This window comes from Salvelinus fontinalis, chromosome 1 (genome assembly GCF_029448725.1).
Source record: "Salvelinus fontinalis isolate EN_2023a chromosome 1, ASM2944872v1, whole genome shotgun sequence".
NCBI lineage: Eukaryota > Metazoa > Chordata > Actinopteri > Salmoniformes > Salmonidae > Salvelinus > Salvelinus fontinalis.
This window is the reverse complement of record NC_074665.1, coordinates 87,454,934-87,473,257: the sequence shown is the minus strand read 5'-3', so window position 1 is coordinate 87,473,257 and position 18,324 is coordinate 87,454,934. Positions and strand designations below refer to the sequence as shown.

The following is an 18,324-nucleotide window of genomic DNA, read 5'->3' as shown; positions in this document are numbered from 1 at the left end:
TTAGCGCGCACCCCGCTAACTAGCTAGCCATTTCACATCGGTTACACCTGTCTCATCTCAGGAGTTGATAGGCTTGAAGTCATAAACAGCAAGAGCTGCTGGCAAAACGCACGAAAGTGCTGTTTTGAATTAATGCTTACGAGCCTGCTGGTGCCTACCATCGCTCAGTCAGACTGCTCTATCAAATCATAGACTTAATAATAACACAGAAATACGAGCCTTAGGTCATTAATATGGTCGAATCCGGAAACTATCATCTCGAAAAAACAAGACGTTTATTCTTTCAGTGAAATACGGAACCGTTCCGTATTTTATCCAACGGGTGGCATCCAAGTCTACATATTCCTATTACATTGCACAACCTTCAATGTTATGTCATAATTACATAAAATTCTGGCAAATTAGGCGGCCCAAACTGTTGCATATACCCTGACTCTGCGTGCAATGAACGCAAGAGAAGTGACACAATTTCACCTGGTTAATATTGCCTGCTAACCTGGAATTCTTTTAGCTAAATATGCAGGTTTAAAAATATATACTTCTGTGTATTGATTTTAAGAAAGGCATTGAAGTTTATGGTTAGGTACACATTGGAGCAACGATACGCACCGCATCGATTATATGCAACGCAGGGCACGCTAGATAAACTAGTAATATCATCAACCATGTGTAGTTAACTAGTGATTATGATTGATTGATTGTTTTTTATAAGATAAGTTGAATGCTAGCTAGCAACTTACCTTGGCTTACTGCATTCGCGTAACTGGCAGGCTCCTCGTGGAGTGCAATGTAATCAGGAGGTTAGAGCGTTGGACTAGATAACTGTAAGGTTGCAAGATTCAATCCCAGAGCTGACAAGGTAAAAGTCTGTCATTCTGCCGTCATTGAAAATAAGAATGTGTTCTTAACTGACTTGCCTAGATAAATAAAGATTAAATAAAGGTGTTAAAAAAAAATTTAATGTAAAAAATTAAATCGGCCAAATCGGTGTCCAAAAATACCGATTGCCGATTGTTATGAAAACTTGAAATCGGCCCTAATTATTCAGCCATTCTGATTAATCGGTCAACCTCTAATTCAGACCCCTTGACTTTTTCCACATTTTGTTAGGTTACAGCCTTATTCTTAATCGTTAATCATTTTTTTCCCTCATCAATCTACACACAATACCCTCTAATGACAAAGTAAAAGCAGGTGTTTAGAAATGTTTAGTAATTTATCACATTTACATAAGTATTCAGACTCCTTACTCAGTACTTTGTTGAAGCACCTTTGGCAGCGATCACAGCCTCGAGTCTTCTTGGGTATGACACTACAAGCTTGGCACACCTGTATTTGGGGATCTTCTCTACAGATCTTTTCAAGCTCTGTCAAGTTGGATGGGGAGCTTTGCTGCACAGCTATTTTCAGGTCTCTTCAGAGATGTTTGTTCGGGTTCAAGCCCGGGTTCTGGCTGGGCCACTGAAGGACATTGAGAGAGTTGTCCCGAAGCCACTCCTACGTTGCCTTGGCTGTGTGCTTAGGGTTGTTGTCCTGTTGTAATGTGAACCTTCGCCACAGTTTGAGGTCCTGAGCGCTCTGGAGAAGGTTTTCATTAAGGATCTCTCTATACGTTGCTCCGCTCATGTTTGCCTCGATCCTGACTAGTCTCCCAGTCCCTGCCGGTGAAAAACGTTCCCACAGCATGATGCTGCCACCACCATGCTTCATCGTAGGGATGGTGCAGGGTTTCCTCCAGGTGTGATGTTTGGCATTCAAACCAAAGAATTCAATCTTGGTTCCAATTGGAAAAATCCAGGTGGGCTGTCATATGCCTTTTACTGAGGGGTGGCTTCTGTCTGGCCACTCTACCATAAAGGCTTGATTGGTGGAGTGCTGCAGATATGGTTGTCCTTCTGGAAGGTTCTCCCATCTCTACAGAAGAACTCTGGAGCTCTGTCAGTGACCATCGGTTTTTGGTCATCTCCCTGACTAAGGCCATTCTCCTCCGATTGCTTAGTTTGGCCGAGCGGCCAGCTCTAGGAAGATTCTGGATGTTCCAAACTTATTAATTTAAGATATATGGAGGCCACTGTTTTTTGGTACATTCAATGCTGCATAAATGTTTTGGTACCCTTCCCCAGATCTGTTCCTCGACACAATCCTGTCTCGGAGCTCTACTGACAATCCCTTCCACCTCATGGCTTTGTTTTTGCTCTGACTTGCACTGTCAACTGTAGCACCTTTATATAGGCAGGTGTGTGTGCCTTTCAAAATCATGTCCAATCAATTGGATTTTCCACAGGTGGACTCCAGTCAACTTGTAGAAAAATCTCAAGTATGATCAATTGAAACAGGATGCACCTGAGCTTATGGTGTATTGTGTGTAGATTGCTGAGGGAAAAATCGATTAACGATTAAGAATAAGGCTGTAACCTAACAAAATGTGGAAAAAGTCAAGGGGTCGTAACAAAAAGTTGATGGGTCTGAATACTTTCTGAAGGCATCCCTCTCTCCATCCCTCTCTCCCCCCTCCGCTACAGGGAAGTCGGGATAACATGAGTGTTGTTTTGGTGTGTTTTCCAAACTGCCCTAAAGTGTCAGAGGAGGCGGTGAAGAAAGATACAGAGCTGGATAAGTTTCTGGAGTCTCGCGTGGAAGGTGAGAATGATTGTACACATGACTTTTCCCCTCCATACTGTTGTCTTCATCTAGGCTGCATCCCATTCTCTATTACCTTTCTCTCCAAGTGTGCATTCGTTTCCTACCCCTTACGGACCACAGGCCCTGTCAAAATGTATTACACTCCCCTCCAATCCCCTTCTCACACACTTTCTAAACAGCTGGGTAAAACTGCCTGGCTGCCGTTTGCTAGAACTCCAGCTGGCCTATCAACTCCCATTGAAGCACATTCATGTCTTGACCCACTTTCTCATTCCACACTCCCCCTCTTCCTCTCCTTCTTCACCCTCTGCTTCTCTTCCAACAGTCTCTCTCTCTCCCTTCTCCTGTCTGTCACATTCCCCCTCTTCCTCTCCTTCTTCACCCTCTGCTTCTCTTCCAACAGTCTCTCTCTCTCCCTTCTCCTGTCTGTCACATTCCTCCTCTTAACCCTGTTTCAGATTCTCGTTCTCTTGCTCTCACTCTTAAATTAAAAATCAAGCTGCTTCATTGGCATGAAAAACATTGCATCAATATTTCCAAAGCAACAATGTATACAATATACATTGTAATAAAATTATGAATAATAATACAACAAATAATACAATTGTGTTATTATCATTATTAACAGTCAATAGTAGAAGTATAATAAATGTAAAAGGCTAAACATGGAAAATGAAACTGACTGTCATCCTCACAATACATCAGTATTACAACTGCCATCGTCATTACTACTACTACTACTACTACTACCACCACCATCATTAAATTGCTATCATTACCATCACCCGTACTACTTGTACCACTATTATTTGGAATAATAATCACAACAATAATAATAGTAATAACAGTAATACCACTATTAACAATAATAGTAATGGACCTCCTGGGTGTTAACAGTCCAAGGTACTGCATCGCAGTGCTAGCTGTGCCACCAGAGACTCTGGGTTCGAGCCCGCAGCCAGCCGCGACCGGAGGCCCATTTGGCCCAGCGTCGTCCGGGTCAGGGAGGGTTTGGCCGGCAGGGATATCCAGGGATACGCGCACTAGCAACTCCTGTGGCGGGCCGGGCGCAGTGCATGCTGACCAGGTCACTAGGTGCACGGTGTTTCCTCCGACACATTGGTGCGGCTGGCTTCCGGGTTGGATGTGCGTTGTGTCAAGAAGCAGTGTGGCTAGGTTGGGTTGTGTTTCGGAGGACGCATGGCTCTCGACCTTTGCCTCTCCCGAGTCCATATGGGAGTTGCAGCGATGAGACAAGACAGTAGACACTACCAATTGATTACTATAGAAAAAGGGGGTAAAAGATAAAAAAATATATATATAAATTAAAAAAAATACAATAATAGTAATAACAGTAATACCAATATTAACAATAATAGTAATAACAGTAATAACACTATTAATAGTAATAACAGTAATACCACTAATAACAATAGTAATAACAATAACACTAATAAATAGTAAGTTACTGCAGATGTTATTTTTCAGTGGGCTATATTTGGCTGAAAAGGTATTTTTTTGTTTTTCCTCTGGGTTTAATAAGTACAAATTTGGCATACATGTCTTAATATCTGTGAATAATATATCTCTTGGTGAGGAATATTTCTCACAGTAAAGGAGAAAGTGCATCTCTGTCTCTACCTCCCCTGTCGTGCAGTGACCACATACACACTCCTCTTTGGGTAGCCATGTCTTTTTATGTCTGCCGGTTTCTATTGCCAATTGGTGGTCACTCAGCCTGTACTTGCTAAGGTTCTGTCTCTGCTTCGTATCTCTGACAGAGTACAGATAATCAGCCATTTCATATACTCTGTTTAGATTTTGACCCCCCCTTTGTTCAGGGAAACATTATTCCATTTCTGTTAGTCACATGTTTGTTGAACTTGTTCAGTTTATGTCTGTTGTTGAATCTTGTTATGTTCATACAAATATTTATACATGTTAAGTTTGCTGAAAATAAACGCAGCTGACAGTGAGAGGACTTTTTTTTTGCTGAGTTTATTTTATAAGGCTCTAACGCAACAAAATGTGGGAAAAGTCAAGGGGTTTGAATTCTTCCTGAAGGCACTGTATAGACTTGCAAATACTTAAAGTACAAAAGGGAAAATAAATCAACATAAATATGGGTTGTATTTACAATGTGTTTGTTCTTCACTGGTTGCACTTTTCTTGTGGCAACAAATCACAAATCTTGCTTCTGTGATTGCACACTTTGATATTTCACACAATGGGAGTTTGGGAGTTTATTAAAATTGGATTTGTTTTCAAATTCATTGTTGGTTCGTGTAACCTGAGGGAAAAATTTCTCTCTAATATGGGCATACGTTTGGCAGTAGGTTAGGATGTGTAGCTCAGTTTCCACCTCATTTTGTAGGCAGTGTGCACATAGGCAGAACTGCTCTCAAGAGAAGACAGGCTATGGCGACCTTTCTCAATAGCAAAGCTATGCTCACTGAGTCTGTAAATAGTCAAAGCTTTCCTTAAGTTTGGGTCAGTCACAGTGGTCAGGTATTCTGCCACTGTCTTTCTCTTGCTTGCTCTCTCTCACTCTCAATTCAATTTCAATTTAAGGGCTTTACTTTCTCTCTCTCACCATCTCTCGCTCTCTCCATTTCTATTGCTCTCTCTCTCACTCAGTCTTGACAAATGACCCAACCATCTCGGTTTTGTCTAATTTCTCTCCTATCCTCCCCTTTTTTCATGTCTCTTTTTGACATTTGACTTACTCTGTCAAACGGGAGAGAGTTTTGGGGGTTATGTAAACTCTTCCCCCAGAGTTGGCCCGCAGTGTTGGAATAAGGTTGTGGTAATGTTTCGCTAATGTTTAGCTGGGGGAGCGCCAGAGGGAGCTCCCGCAGAGCAAAGAGGAATGTCTGCTCCAGAGAAAGGAATGCTCTGGCGGGACATCTAACTGGCACCGGACCTAGCCAGTCCAAATGGGCTGCAAGGGTTTCCTCTGGTCTGTCTCTGTCTCCTACTCCAATGATACATGCACTCTTACTTTCTGTCTCTGGCTTATGCCTCAGGGCTCTGACCTTCCTTCCTTGGTCTTACACACACACACGGAACATTTTCTCACACTCACTTGTCTCTCCGCAGTTGAGGTTTTATGTAGCAACATTTAACCTTGAATGAATCCCTTCAATTCTCATCCCCCTCTTTTCTCTCGCTCACCCTCTCCACCTCTCTCTCTCTTCCTCTCAGAGATCATAGAGAAGGCAGGAGAGGAGGGTATTCCTGACCTGGTGACGGTCATGAGAAACTTGTCCTCAGAGAGCATCCCCAACCTGCCACCAGGGGGAGGCCTCGCCAGCAAGTAAGAGCCTGGCCCCTCCCTCTACTGTCTACTCTATAGTGTTTAGTCTAGTTTCTAGTGTCTAGTCTCTAGTCTATAGACCTTTTCAACTGTCAAAACAATAACACATTCTATATGCACACGCAACCAAGAGGTTCCCCAGTAACATCCGGCGCTGCAAGTTAGTTTGCTTGCACAAAATGACGTGTTTGTATTTCTTGATCCAACCAAAAAACTTAACTTGCTACCATAACCACTAAACAAAGTCAATTAATTTTTATTTCCCGCTTACTATCCGTTTGCTCTGGTGGTGTTGGCTACATTTGGGTAGCACAGGAAATAACCACACAGCTAGGGTGAAGGTAGAGTAAGATCAGTTTACCTTGTTAGATATATTATTGGCTGTCGTGAAAGAAATTAATCTAACTAAACTAAATGTAGCTAGCATACTAGTCCAATGTTTGACGGCCACATTGTTTAAATCAAAAGTTAGCTAGCAGAAGTCATTATCCCACTATCAATCTCTCTCCCCCTATACCAATCTGTTTCTTCTAGCTCTTCGTCTGCTTTATTTTACCTAGGTGTATTGCCTTCATTGTTTTGATTAAGAAACATAGCGTGGTTTTAATGAACCGGTAGCTAGTGCTAGTCATGTATTATTTACCTCACAGACCTCGCTAGTGGTTTGTTTACGTGTAGTAAAGCTATAATACAAATGCTAGCGCTGACACCTTGTGGTGATAATAATGAATGCATATAATTGCACTAGGATGATGCATAACATGAAGCAAACAAATTGCTACTTTATTTCAAGCAACATATATTTTTTTAATGAAATGAACCTTAAAATATTTGTTTCTGCACACCCTCATGATAGTAATATGTACTATTAATATCTCTCCTGAGCATGTCATCCTTAAGGCCTACCTTCATTACAAGGGTAGGGCCTTTATTTTAACCATTTATTTAATTTGGCAAGTCAGTGAAGAACAAATTCTTATTTACAATGATGGCCTACCCCGGCGATGCTGGGCCAATTGTGCGCCGCCCTATGGCGGAATCCATTGGGCACTAATCCATTTCATGGCGGCATGTACATTAGCTGTAGAAGTTTAATCTAGTATCCTTCAACATGGTTAGCATCATTATGAGTCTAATCTGGTATCCTTCAACATGGTTAGCATCACTATGAGTCTAATCTGGTATCCTTCAACATGGTTAGCATCATTATGAGTCTAATCTGGTATCCTTCAACATGGTTAGCATCACTATGAGTCTAATCTGGTATCCTTCAACATGGTTAGCATCATTATGAGTCTAATGAAAAAGAAAAACCCACACACTCATTTTGCCAATGTCAGCCTTTTATTTAGCTAATCCTGTTTCAGTATAGAAATGACAAGCCCCATGTACAGTGTATTGTACATGCCCACGAGGCCAATACTAGTCCCTTATGTCTGCATTGTACACGCCCATGAGGCCAATACTAGTCCCTTATGTCTGCATTGTACACGCCCATGAGGCCAATACTAGTCCCTTATGTCTGCATTGTACACGCCCATGAGGCCAATCCTAGTCCCTTATGTCTGCATTGTACACGCCCACGAGGCCAATACTAGTCCCTTATGTCTGCATTGTACACGCCCATGAGGCCAATACTAGTCCCTTATGTCTGCATTGTACACGCCTACGAGGCCAATACTAGTCCCTTATGTCTGCATTGTACACGCCCATGAGGCCAATACTAGTCCCTTATGTCTGCATTGTACACGCCCATGAGGCCAATACTAGTCCCTTATGTCTGCATTGTACACGCCCACGAGGCCAATACTAGTCCCTTATGTCTGCATTGTACACGCCTACGAGGCCAATACTAGTCCCTTATGTCTGCATTGTACACGCCCATGAGGCCAATCCTAGTCCCTTATGTCTGCATTGTACACGCCCACGAGGCCAATACTAGTCCCTTATGTCTGCATTGTACACGCCCATGAGGCCAATACTAGTCCCTTATGTCTGCATTGTACACGCCTACGAGGCCAATACTAGTCCCTTATGTCTGCATTGTACACGCCCATGAGGCCAATACTAGTCCCTTATGTCTGCATTGTACACGCCCATGAGGCCAATACTAGTCCCTTATGTCTGCATTGTACACGCCCATGAGGCCAATCCTAGTCCCTTATGTCTGCATTGTACACGCCCATGAGGCCAATACTAGTCCCTTATGTCTGCATTGTACACGCCCACGAGGCCAATACTAGTCCCATCATATGTCTGCATTGGACATGCATGCTATAAATAATCTCACATCCACTGTAAGCAATGGAACCAAAAGGGTAGAGCATGAATAGTGGAGGCAAGAGAGATCCCCTGGAGAGTGACCACAGTGAAGGGTCACTGTTACATGGGCTGCTAAGTAGCCATGTACAGTATGATTTCCGTCCCTGTATGCTGACCGGGCCGGGATGCAAACCCTAATCCAATGACACTTGAAGCTAGCATGCCAACCACTGGAGGAGGGGGACTGTGAATGTAGCAGAATGAAGCAAATTGGTGCAAAATTGCAAGTATACAAAGCACCTGCTCTTTCCATGACATAGACTAACCAGATGAATGCAGGTGAAAGCTATGATCCCTACTGATGTCACTTGTTAAATCCACTTCAGCCAGTGTAGATGAAGGGGAGGAGACAGGTTACATAAGGATTTGTTATCCTTGAGACAATTGAGACATGGATTGTGTGTGTGTGCCATTCAGACGGTGAATGGGCAAGACAAAATATTTAGGTGCCTTTGAACGGGGTATGGTAGTAGGTGCCAGGCGCACCGGTTTGTGTCAAGAACTGCAATGCTGCTGGGTTTTTCATGCTAAACAGTTTCCTGTGTGTATCAAGAATGGTCCACCACCTAAAGGACATCCAACTAACTTGACACAACTGTGGAAAGCAATGGAGTCAACATGAGCCAGCATCCCTGTGGAACGCTTTCAACACCTTGTAGAGTCCACACCCGATTAATTGAGGCTGTTCTGAGGGCATAAGGCGTGCAACTCAATATTTGGAAGATGTTATTTAATGTTTGAGAAAGACTGTTGGAAGAGAAGCAGAGGGTGAAGAAGGAGAGCAAGAGAGGGTCAGGCATACAAGGCCCTCGCTCGTCCACCATTCGGCAAATCAGATCATGACTCCGTACTCTGATTTCTGTTTACAAGCAGAATCTCAAACAGGAATTACTCATGTCTCGCTCCAATGAGAAATGGTCATCAGAATCAGGATTATGCTGCAGGACTGCTTTGCTGGTGCTTATTGGAATATGTTCAGAGACTCCGCTTTTGCCATTGACAAGCCAACCCCAGTCACCGGCTTCATTAGGAAATGCCTCGGCGACGTGTGTCCCCACAGTGAGGGTTCACAGTGAGGCACACTGCTTTCCCAATCAAAAGCCCTGGATTAACACAGAAGTTGGCACTAAACTAAAGGTCAGCGCTACCACACACATGGCTATAGCAGACAACCCTGATGCTACGACTGAGGTCAGGAACAAGTACAAGAAATCCTACTATGACCTCTGCAGAGTCATCAAACGAGGAAAAGGACAATATAGGAATAAGGTGGAATCATATTACATAGGCTCCAACGCCCACCGCATGTGGCAGGGGTTACAGTCCTTTACGGATTACAAAGGAAGACCCAGCCGTGATCTGCCCAACGATGCCTCTCTTCCAGACAAACTCAATGCATTTTATGTACACTTAGACAATAACCGTGAATATGCCTTGCCTGAGTCTATACTCCAGTCTCTAATCTCTATTTTAGTCCCTAGTCTCATCTCTAGTCTATACTCTGGTTTGTAGTGTCTAGTCTCTATGCTCTCCAGTCTGAACACTATAGTCTCTACTGTAGTGCCTAGTCTCTAATCTAATCTCTATAGTATCTAGACTACTCTATAGACTAGTCGGTATTCTAGCCTCTAGTCTATACTCTAGTCTAGTCTCTAGTCTAGTTTTGCTTCTACTCTGTATTCTGTAGTCTCTCTAGTGTCTAATCTATAGTCTCTACTCTAAACTAGAGATCAGGGATGAGCTACTGGTGTCCCGCGGACCATTAATAATAAAATATGACTAAGGTTTAACCAGGAAGGCAGAGAGACTAGACTCTACTCTATAGTCTCTAGTGTAGTCTACAGTCTCCAGTCTAGACTCTAGTCTGTACTTTATAGTCTGTAGTCTATCGTCTCTAATCTAGTTTTGTCTCTTTTTTATTTATTTAATTTTATTTCACCTTTATTTAAGCAGGTAGGCCAGTTGAGAACAAGTTCTCATTTACAACTGCGACCTGGCCAAGATAAAGCAAAACAGTGTGACACAAACAACAACACAGAGTTACACATGGGATAAACAAACGTACAGTCAATTACACAATAGAAAAATCTATATACAGTGTGTGCAAATGTAGTAAGATTAGGGAGGTAAGACAATAAATAGGCCATAGTGGTGAAATAATTACAATTTAGCATTAACACTGGAGTGATAGATCTGCAGATGATGATGTGCAAGTAGAGATACTGGGGTGCAAAGGAGCAAAAATAAATAACAATATGGGGATGCAGTAGTTGGGTGGGCTATTTACAGATGGGCTATGTACAGGTGCAGTGATCGGTAAGCTGCTCTGACAGCTGGTGCTTAAAGTTAGTGAGGGAGATATGTCACCAGCTTCAGTGATTTTTGCAATTCGTTCCAGTCATTGGCAGCAGAGAACTGGAAGGAAAGGCAGCCAAACGAGGAGTTGGCTTTGGGGATGACCAGTGAAATATACCTTCTGGAGCGCGTGCTACGGGTGGGTGTTGCTTTGATGACCAGTGATCTGAGATAAGGTGGGGCTTTACCAATTAAAGACTTATAGATGACCTGGAGCCAGTGGGTTTGGCGACGAATATGAAGCGAGGGCCAGCCAACGAGAGCATACAGGTCGCAGTGGTGGGTAGTATAATGGGCTTTGGTGACAAAATGGAGGGCACTGTGATTGACTACATCCAATTTGCCTAGTAGAGTGTTGGAGGCTATTTTGTAAATGACATCGCCGAAGTCACGATGTCTCTAGTGTAGTCTCCACTCTAGTCTCTCTGCCTTCCTGGTTACACATCAGTCATTTTTTCTTTTGTCCGCAGGCCACCAGTAGCTCATCCCTGGTCTATAGTCTGGTCTCTAGTCTCTAGTCTAAAGCCTTTGGTATCTTTGCCTTCCCAGTTACACAGTCACATGGTGATTAGCTCCTGTGTAAATGTCCTCCTTGGGGTAAATGGTTAGGGAAGAGAAAAAAAATCAGAAAGAATGTATCGGTCATGTAAAGGAGTAAGAGAGGGATTGATTTGACCTGTCACCCGTGTGAATTATCTTAGAGGGTGTGTTGACTTCTCTCACTGTGTGTGCACCCCTCAGACACAGTGTTATGGAAGCAGTGTACAAGCGGCTGAACCCACACAGGGAAGTGGACGGGGTGAGTATCAGGTTGCTCTTTTCTTCTTTCCTCAAATGTATTGAAGAACATACACTGAGTTTACAAAACATTAGGAACACTTGCTCTTTCCATGACATAGACTGACCAGATGAATTCAGGTCAAAACTATGATCCCTTATTGATGTCACTTGCTAAATCCACTACAGTCAGTGTAGATGAAGGGGAGGAGACAGGTTAAAGAATGATTTTTAAGCCTTGAGACAATTGAGACATTAATTGTGTATGTGTGCCATTCAGAGGGTGAATGGACAAGACAAAATATTGAAGTGCCTTTGAACGTGGTATGGAAGTAGGTGCTAGGCGCACCAGTTTAATTGAGTCAAGAACTGCAATGTTGCTGGGGATTGTCACGCTCAAGTTTCCCGTGTGTATCAAGAATGGCTACCACCCAATGAACATCCAGCCAACTTGACACAACTGTGGGAAGCATTGGAGTCAACAAGAATTTGTTCTTAACTGACTTGCCTAGTTAAATAAAGGTCAATAAAAATATATTTTTAAAAAAGAGTCTCTGAATTTCTGTTCTGAGGGAAGGGCGGGGGTTGCAACTCGACATTCGGAAGGTGTTCCTAATGTTTTGTCCACTGGTGTATACTGTACATGTTTAAACCTCTTTCATACCCCTGTCTTTTCTACAGTATGTTTTGCTCTGTTAAATTTATGATTTTGTCTAGCTTTCCCTAATTGATTTGTATTTCATAGAGCACAAGGCTACACTAAAGTCCCGCCTGTCTGATAAGACTTATCCGTTCTGGAGACCGGGGATGGCGTAACCACAGAACTAGAATGATCACTATTTCTATGGGCACAGCCCATCATTCTATGTTATTGAATAATATCATTTTTAAGTGTTGCCCCATTTTTTTTTAACGCTATAGGCTAACCTTCAGAAAGTATTCAGACCCGTTTTCCACATTTTGTTATCTTACAGCCTTATTCTAAATTTGATTAAATCGTTTTTTTCCCCTCATCAATTTACACATGACAAAGCAAAAACAGATTTTTAGAAATGTTTGCTTATTTATTAAAAACAAGAAACCGATATCACATTTCCATATATATTCAGACCCTTTTCTCAGTACCTTGTTGATTCACCTAAGACAGCAATTACAGCATTGAGTTGTCTTGGGTATGCCGTTACAAGCTTGGCAAACCTGTATTTGGGGAGATTCTCCCATTTTTCTCTGCAGATCCTCTCAAGCTCTGTCAGGTTGGATGGGGAGCATCGCTGTACAGCTATTTTCAGGTCTCTCCAGAGATGTTTGATCGGGTTCAAGTCCGGGCTCTGGCTGGGCCACTCAAGGACATTGAGATTTGTCCCGAACCCCCTCCTGCGTTGTCTTGGCTGTGTGCTTAGGGTTGTTGTCCTGTTGGAAGGTAAACCTTTGTCCCAGTCTGAGGTCCTGAGTGCTCTGGGCAGGTTTTCATCAAGGATCTAGGTGACTTTTGGCAAACTCAAAGTGGGCTGTCATGTGCCTTTTACTCTACCATAAAGGCCTGATTTGGTGGAGAGCTGCAGAGATGGTTGTCCTTCTGGAAGGTTCTCCCATCTCCACAGAGGAACTCTAGAGCTCTGTCAGTGACCATAAGGTTCTTGGTCACCTCCCTGACCAAGGCCCTTCTCCCCTAAATGGCTCAGTTTGGCTAAGCAGCCAGCTCTAGCAAGAGTCTTGGTGGTTCCGAACGTCTTCCATTTAAGAATGGTGGAGGCCACTGTTTTTGGGGCACTTCAATGCTGCAGACATTTTTTGGTACCCTTCTCCAGATCTGTGTCTCAACACAATCCCGTCTCGGAGCTTTGCGGACAATTCCTTCGACCTCATGGCTTGGTTTTTGCTCTGACATGCACTGTCAACTGTCGGATCTTATATAGACAGGTGTGTGCCTTTCCAAATCATGTCCAATCAATTGCATTTACCACAGGTAAACTCCAATCAAGTTGTAGAAACATCTCAAGGATGATCTAGGGAAACAGGATGCACCTGACCTCAATTTCGAGTCTCATAGCAAAGGGTCTGAATACTTATGTAAATAAGGTATTTTTGTTTTTTATTTTAAATGAATTTGCACCACAAAAAAAAACAGTTTTCGCTTTGTCATTATGAGGTATTGTGTGTAGATTGTGGATAAAAAAAAAGGTAATCCATTTTAGAATAAGTCAGCAACGTAACAAGATGTGGAAAAAGTAAAGTGGTCCGAATTTCCCGGCGGCTTCCACCTTGTGTCGCCGTAATGCCCCCTAAAAAATCCATGCCTTTTGCGGCCAGCGTGTCCGTTGTGCCCTTGGGCTGAATATAATAGGCTAATTGTAATTCCCGGCTGCCGTGCTCCGAAGCACCTCACTCAAAAGACTCTCTCAGATACAGCCAATGCGTGTCACGTGATTGGGTCCTTCTCACAGGCATTTCAGCTAAGAAGTAGGCTACAAGTGAATAAACATAGACACATTGGGGACTCAACTGCACTCTTATGGAATTTGGAGGCACATATTGAAGATGTCAGAACTTTCTACATTTACTTTCCTTCAGCCAACAAGATGAGTAGGCCTCATGAACAGCAAAAGCACTAGCCTATGTCAATCTACTATCCCCAATAGAACAAAAGTTGACCTATTCTATTGGTCAACTTGTCATTCTGTGTAATAGATGAATATTCCAAACATACTCTGGGACAGTTGTGGGATGTGCTATAGCCCAAATTAATACAATCACCTGCATTAAAACAACTTTTAAAAGCTATATAAGGTTGATTGTTTAGCTTAAAATGTTGATAAACTAATGTGCAAAAATGACCTATTATAAGCGCAGCAATGCACACACGAGAGTAGGCTATAATCAAGAATGTTTCAAAATGCAATTAATTAGCAGGAAAACACTTTTCTCCAACGTGACCACAAATGCGATTATGCATGTAATGCTTTTATTATAAAGGTGCATTTTTATGGTGAAGATTATCTTCCCCAAACTTGAAACACACTCGCAGTTTATGAATGCCAGTTTGGCTCTATACCAGTTGTAAAGCAGATTAATGTGCTTAATTTTAAGAAGTTATTTGGCCACTTTAATTGTGATACAAACCTTATCAAAACATATAGGCCTATGGGCTAGGCTACATGAGGTTTGCGACTGATTTGAAGAAGTCACCAAAAAAAAGGCATGTGCTGTTTCTTGCCTTAATGCACAAGCTGGGCATCATTCACAAGTGATAGGCTAATATTGACACCCATCAGGCTATTCTTGATTTAATCTTGTCTTTACATATACTAAATAATGTGTGATATTAGTTTAGATTTAGAATGGACCATTATCATGCACCTGTCTCGAAACAGAGACAGCGGGAAAATACATGTCAACTATGCACTTAAATAGAGAATGGAGAACGCTTTTCCCGTGGTTCCTTTTCATGCCATCCAGGTAGGCTTATACACCTGTTGTAAAGAAAAGCAATGTTCCTAATATTAGGAAAGTTGATAAATAAATATACTAGGATAGCCATCCAAACTCTGTTTTCTCACACAATTGCATAGCCTATAGAAATGTGGTGCAACATGAGCTTGTGCTCGATTTAGATTTCCAATTACATTTGCATTGATGTCAGAGTGATTAGAGGGACGATAGAGTGCTGAGTAGCACAGTCAGCAAGTTTGGTAGGCTACTAATGAGTATTAGCAGCATCAGAGCTTGGAGAAGCCTAGTTACCGTGACTAAACGGTCGCGTAGAATTTGACTGCAGTAATACGGTCACCGTAACAGCCCTATGATTTACACACATTCAAAACACAAGTGTGCGCATCTCCTCAGATAATCTCGTACTTTACACCCTCTTGATAGACAATACGGTTTGCTGCAAGTATAAACTTGTAGATCTGTCTTCACTGATTAATGCGGCCCTCCTGTATCATTGGGTAAGTTCACACATAGAAATACATAGCTACAGTACTGGTGCTCTCCCTTACCCTTTTAACTATCTGCTCAGTAGTTTCGCCTTTAGGTAAAGTGTTCAAATTGGAACATTCTTGATCTGACTTGTTTTATTGGCTGCTTCCTTGGGGGATGTGGCAGAGGTGATTGTCGAGCACTTCAGGAGAGGTGCTTATCTGAGTTCTTGTTTCCCTTGAGTGGAGTGCAGTTGGTTTTGTTGTGCAGGTGGCCATTGTGGATTGGTCTAACAAAAACAAGCCAGGACTGTCTAATGAGGAGTCTGTCGTTGGGTATTATGGATTTAGTAGTCATGACGTTACTCACAATGTCTTCTCTTGCTTTGCCTTTCCTCTCTGCTCACTTTCTCCATCTCTCTCTCTGTCCCACAGAATGGAGTAGACCTTGAGGACCCCTGGTAGCAACCCAGCAGAACTGCCTGTTCCCACACCAGGACTCCTTTATACACAAGACATCTTTCATCACTTTCTTTCCCTTTTATTTTTCCTACGATACCAAGAGATCAATTGGACCATGAATGCAGATTTGAAACTCTCAACACACACAACGCAAAGGATTACAAACCATTTTAGATGTTTTTTAAAGGGGGGAAAAGGACGACTGCAATGGTAGTATAAAACATTTAAACAAAATATATTCTAGAGAAATTAAGAGCGTTTTTCCCCTTGTTGTTTTTGTGGATTGATGAAGAGCCTTAGCCTTAGTTGGGACATGTACACTCTGTGGTGCCTTTTTCCCCCAACGCTGTTAACTGACCTGGCCCCAGCCCTGCTTCTGGACACAAGGGGCCCTACAGGGGACTACCACTGGGTCAGGGAATCACTGGCCTGTGTCTGCCTGGCTGGACATTGCTACTGGGATCGCAGATAGACAAACGCAATGTGCAAACATGTGGACAGGAGTGTCTGATTGCATTACTTATGTGGAAGGGTTTGGAGACGGACTGCTGGTGCGGGAGGGTTTGGAGACGGACTGCTGGTGCGGGAGGGTTTGGAGACGGACTGCTGGTGCGGGAGGGTTTGGAGACGGACTGCTGGTGCGGGAGGGTTTGGAGACGGACTGCTGGTGCGGGAGGGTTTGGAGACGGACTGCTGGTGCGGGAGGGTTTGGAGACGGACTGCTGGTGCGGGAGGGTTTGGAGACGGACTGCTGGTGCGGGAGGGTTTGGAGACGGACTGCTGGTGCGGGAGGGTTTGGAGACGGACTGCTGGTGCGGGAGGGTTTGGAGACGGACTACTTTTTGCACCCTTTTTTCTTTTCTCTCCAACCAACAAAAAACCCCACAGAGCGACAGCTAATGTTGAGACACTGCTTCAACCTGCAAGCATGTCACTTCTCTGTCCATAAGCTTTCTAGCCTGCTGTTGATCAAGAAAAATGGAAAATGTATATAAAATCTTGAATATTTTGATTTACGTAAACAAATGTAATCCATGGTGTCAGATGTGGCCTACTGTGTGTAAATATGAGGAAGTTGCTGGTCTGGTGTCTTTGTTTCACTCCTAGAGGTCTTGGTTGACACATGGGGAGATGTCTGATATGATGTGACGTCTACACCTGGCTAAAGGGATTCTAACTGCCCACCAATGCTTCACTACTCATTTCTACTTGCATCTTTCTCCTTATTAATTTCTTATTTTCTGTCTTTCCTCAACCTCTCCTTAAAATACAGAAAGACTTGCAACACCTGGCCTTTTAATTTCTCTCAGACGATATTGTAGTGTTTTATTTTTATTTTTTTCATTTAGCAAATGTACATTTCTAGGCAATGAGTTCACCTTTTTGTATTTTCATTTTCAAATGCTGTGTAATATGGTTGTTACCTTCTATTCTCAAAATGTCTACAAATTGGTTGTATAAAAAAAGTGTTAAAAGGAGAAGTCTAAGGATGATTTAGCGTGTCAGTGAGATTAGAGGGGTGAGGTGGATCCCTGTCTGGGCTTCTGATTTAACAATGATCTAGTACACAAGCCTTGGCTGCAATATGACTTGTAGGTACTTGCATGTTGTGTGTGGTTGTATTTTTACAATAACATTGGGGGGGGGGGTCATTACTCCTGGGAAATGGGTATGTTTAAGCTATAGCAGACACTGGGTTAAGGTGGTGGGGGGCTGCTTTGAATGTAATTCAACTTCACACTACACTGCTGAGCAGAGTAGGGGCTACAGACTCTTTCCTCCCCCTGGTCATTTGATGGCAAAACTTGCCTTGGCATTCAGTTTTCATTGTGTTTCATTGGAATATGTATAGATTGTCCCACATGGGATTATATTAATAAAATGTTTATTCTCCCTCAACTTCCTCCCCCGATCACTACTAACTATAACGATTGAAAAATGAGAATGATTCTGATGTTTTGGGGGCTGGATTTGATTTGAGTAATTTAGTGCCAATGTCATTCATCCTGATTTTCCTTTTATGTTTTTTGTATATCTACAAGTATTGATCTAAAGAATGATCTAATTTCCACATTTTATTTATTCCAGATTTTAGCCTGTATTTGAGAATGGTATGAGATTATGATGATGTGTGTAGGCGTGGCAGCCCCACTCCCTCTTCAGGGTCAGCTGAGTGACGAGGGTCGCGACGGGTTCAGGGGTCGATCCTGAGTTTTCACCATACCTCCTTGTACTGATAGTTCCCAGTATAACATTGTGATGTTTCGGACCATATCGTGAGAATAATCTTCAATAAAGGATGGATACATTTAATGTCATTATTATACTCTCTGTGTTAACTTTCAGTCCTGCTGGGCGCTCGCACATACAGTCGTGGCCAAAAGTTTTGAGAATGACACAAATATACATTTTCAAAGTCTGCTACCTCAGTTTGTATATACACCAGAATGTTATGAAGAGTGATCAGATGAATTGCAATTAATTGCAAATGTATAAATTGAAGGTAAAAGCAGAAATGTTTATTAGTTTACT

At 42.6% G+C, this 18,324-nt stretch overlaps 1 protein-coding gene across 8 annotated transcripts in view; it reads left to right on the top strand.

The window, feature by feature from the left end:
- LOC129863173 (protein phosphatase 1B-like) overlaps positions 1-18,110 on the top strand; it is a 45,217-nt gene extending 27,107 nt beyond the window's left edge. For 5 of the 8 annotated variants that reach the window (XM_055935117.1, XM_055935097.1, XM_055935112.1 and 2 more), the window contains 4 exons: positions 2,523-2,640; positions 5,848-5,959; positions 11,378-11,435; positions 15,766-18,110. In XM_055935117.1, coding sequence (XP_055791092.1) covers positions 2,523-2,640; positions 5,848-5,959; positions 11,378-11,435; positions 15,766-15,795 — 318 coding nt within the window. In that variant the 3' untranslated portion in view covers positions 15,796-18,110. The remainder of the gene's footprint in view (positions 1-2,522; positions 2,641-5,847; positions 5,960-11,377; positions 11,436-15,765) is intronic. The other 3 variants (XM_055935126.1, XM_055935122.1, XM_055935130.1) reach the window with 3 other exon arrangements.
- Positions 18,111-18,324: the final 214 nt, after the last annotated feature.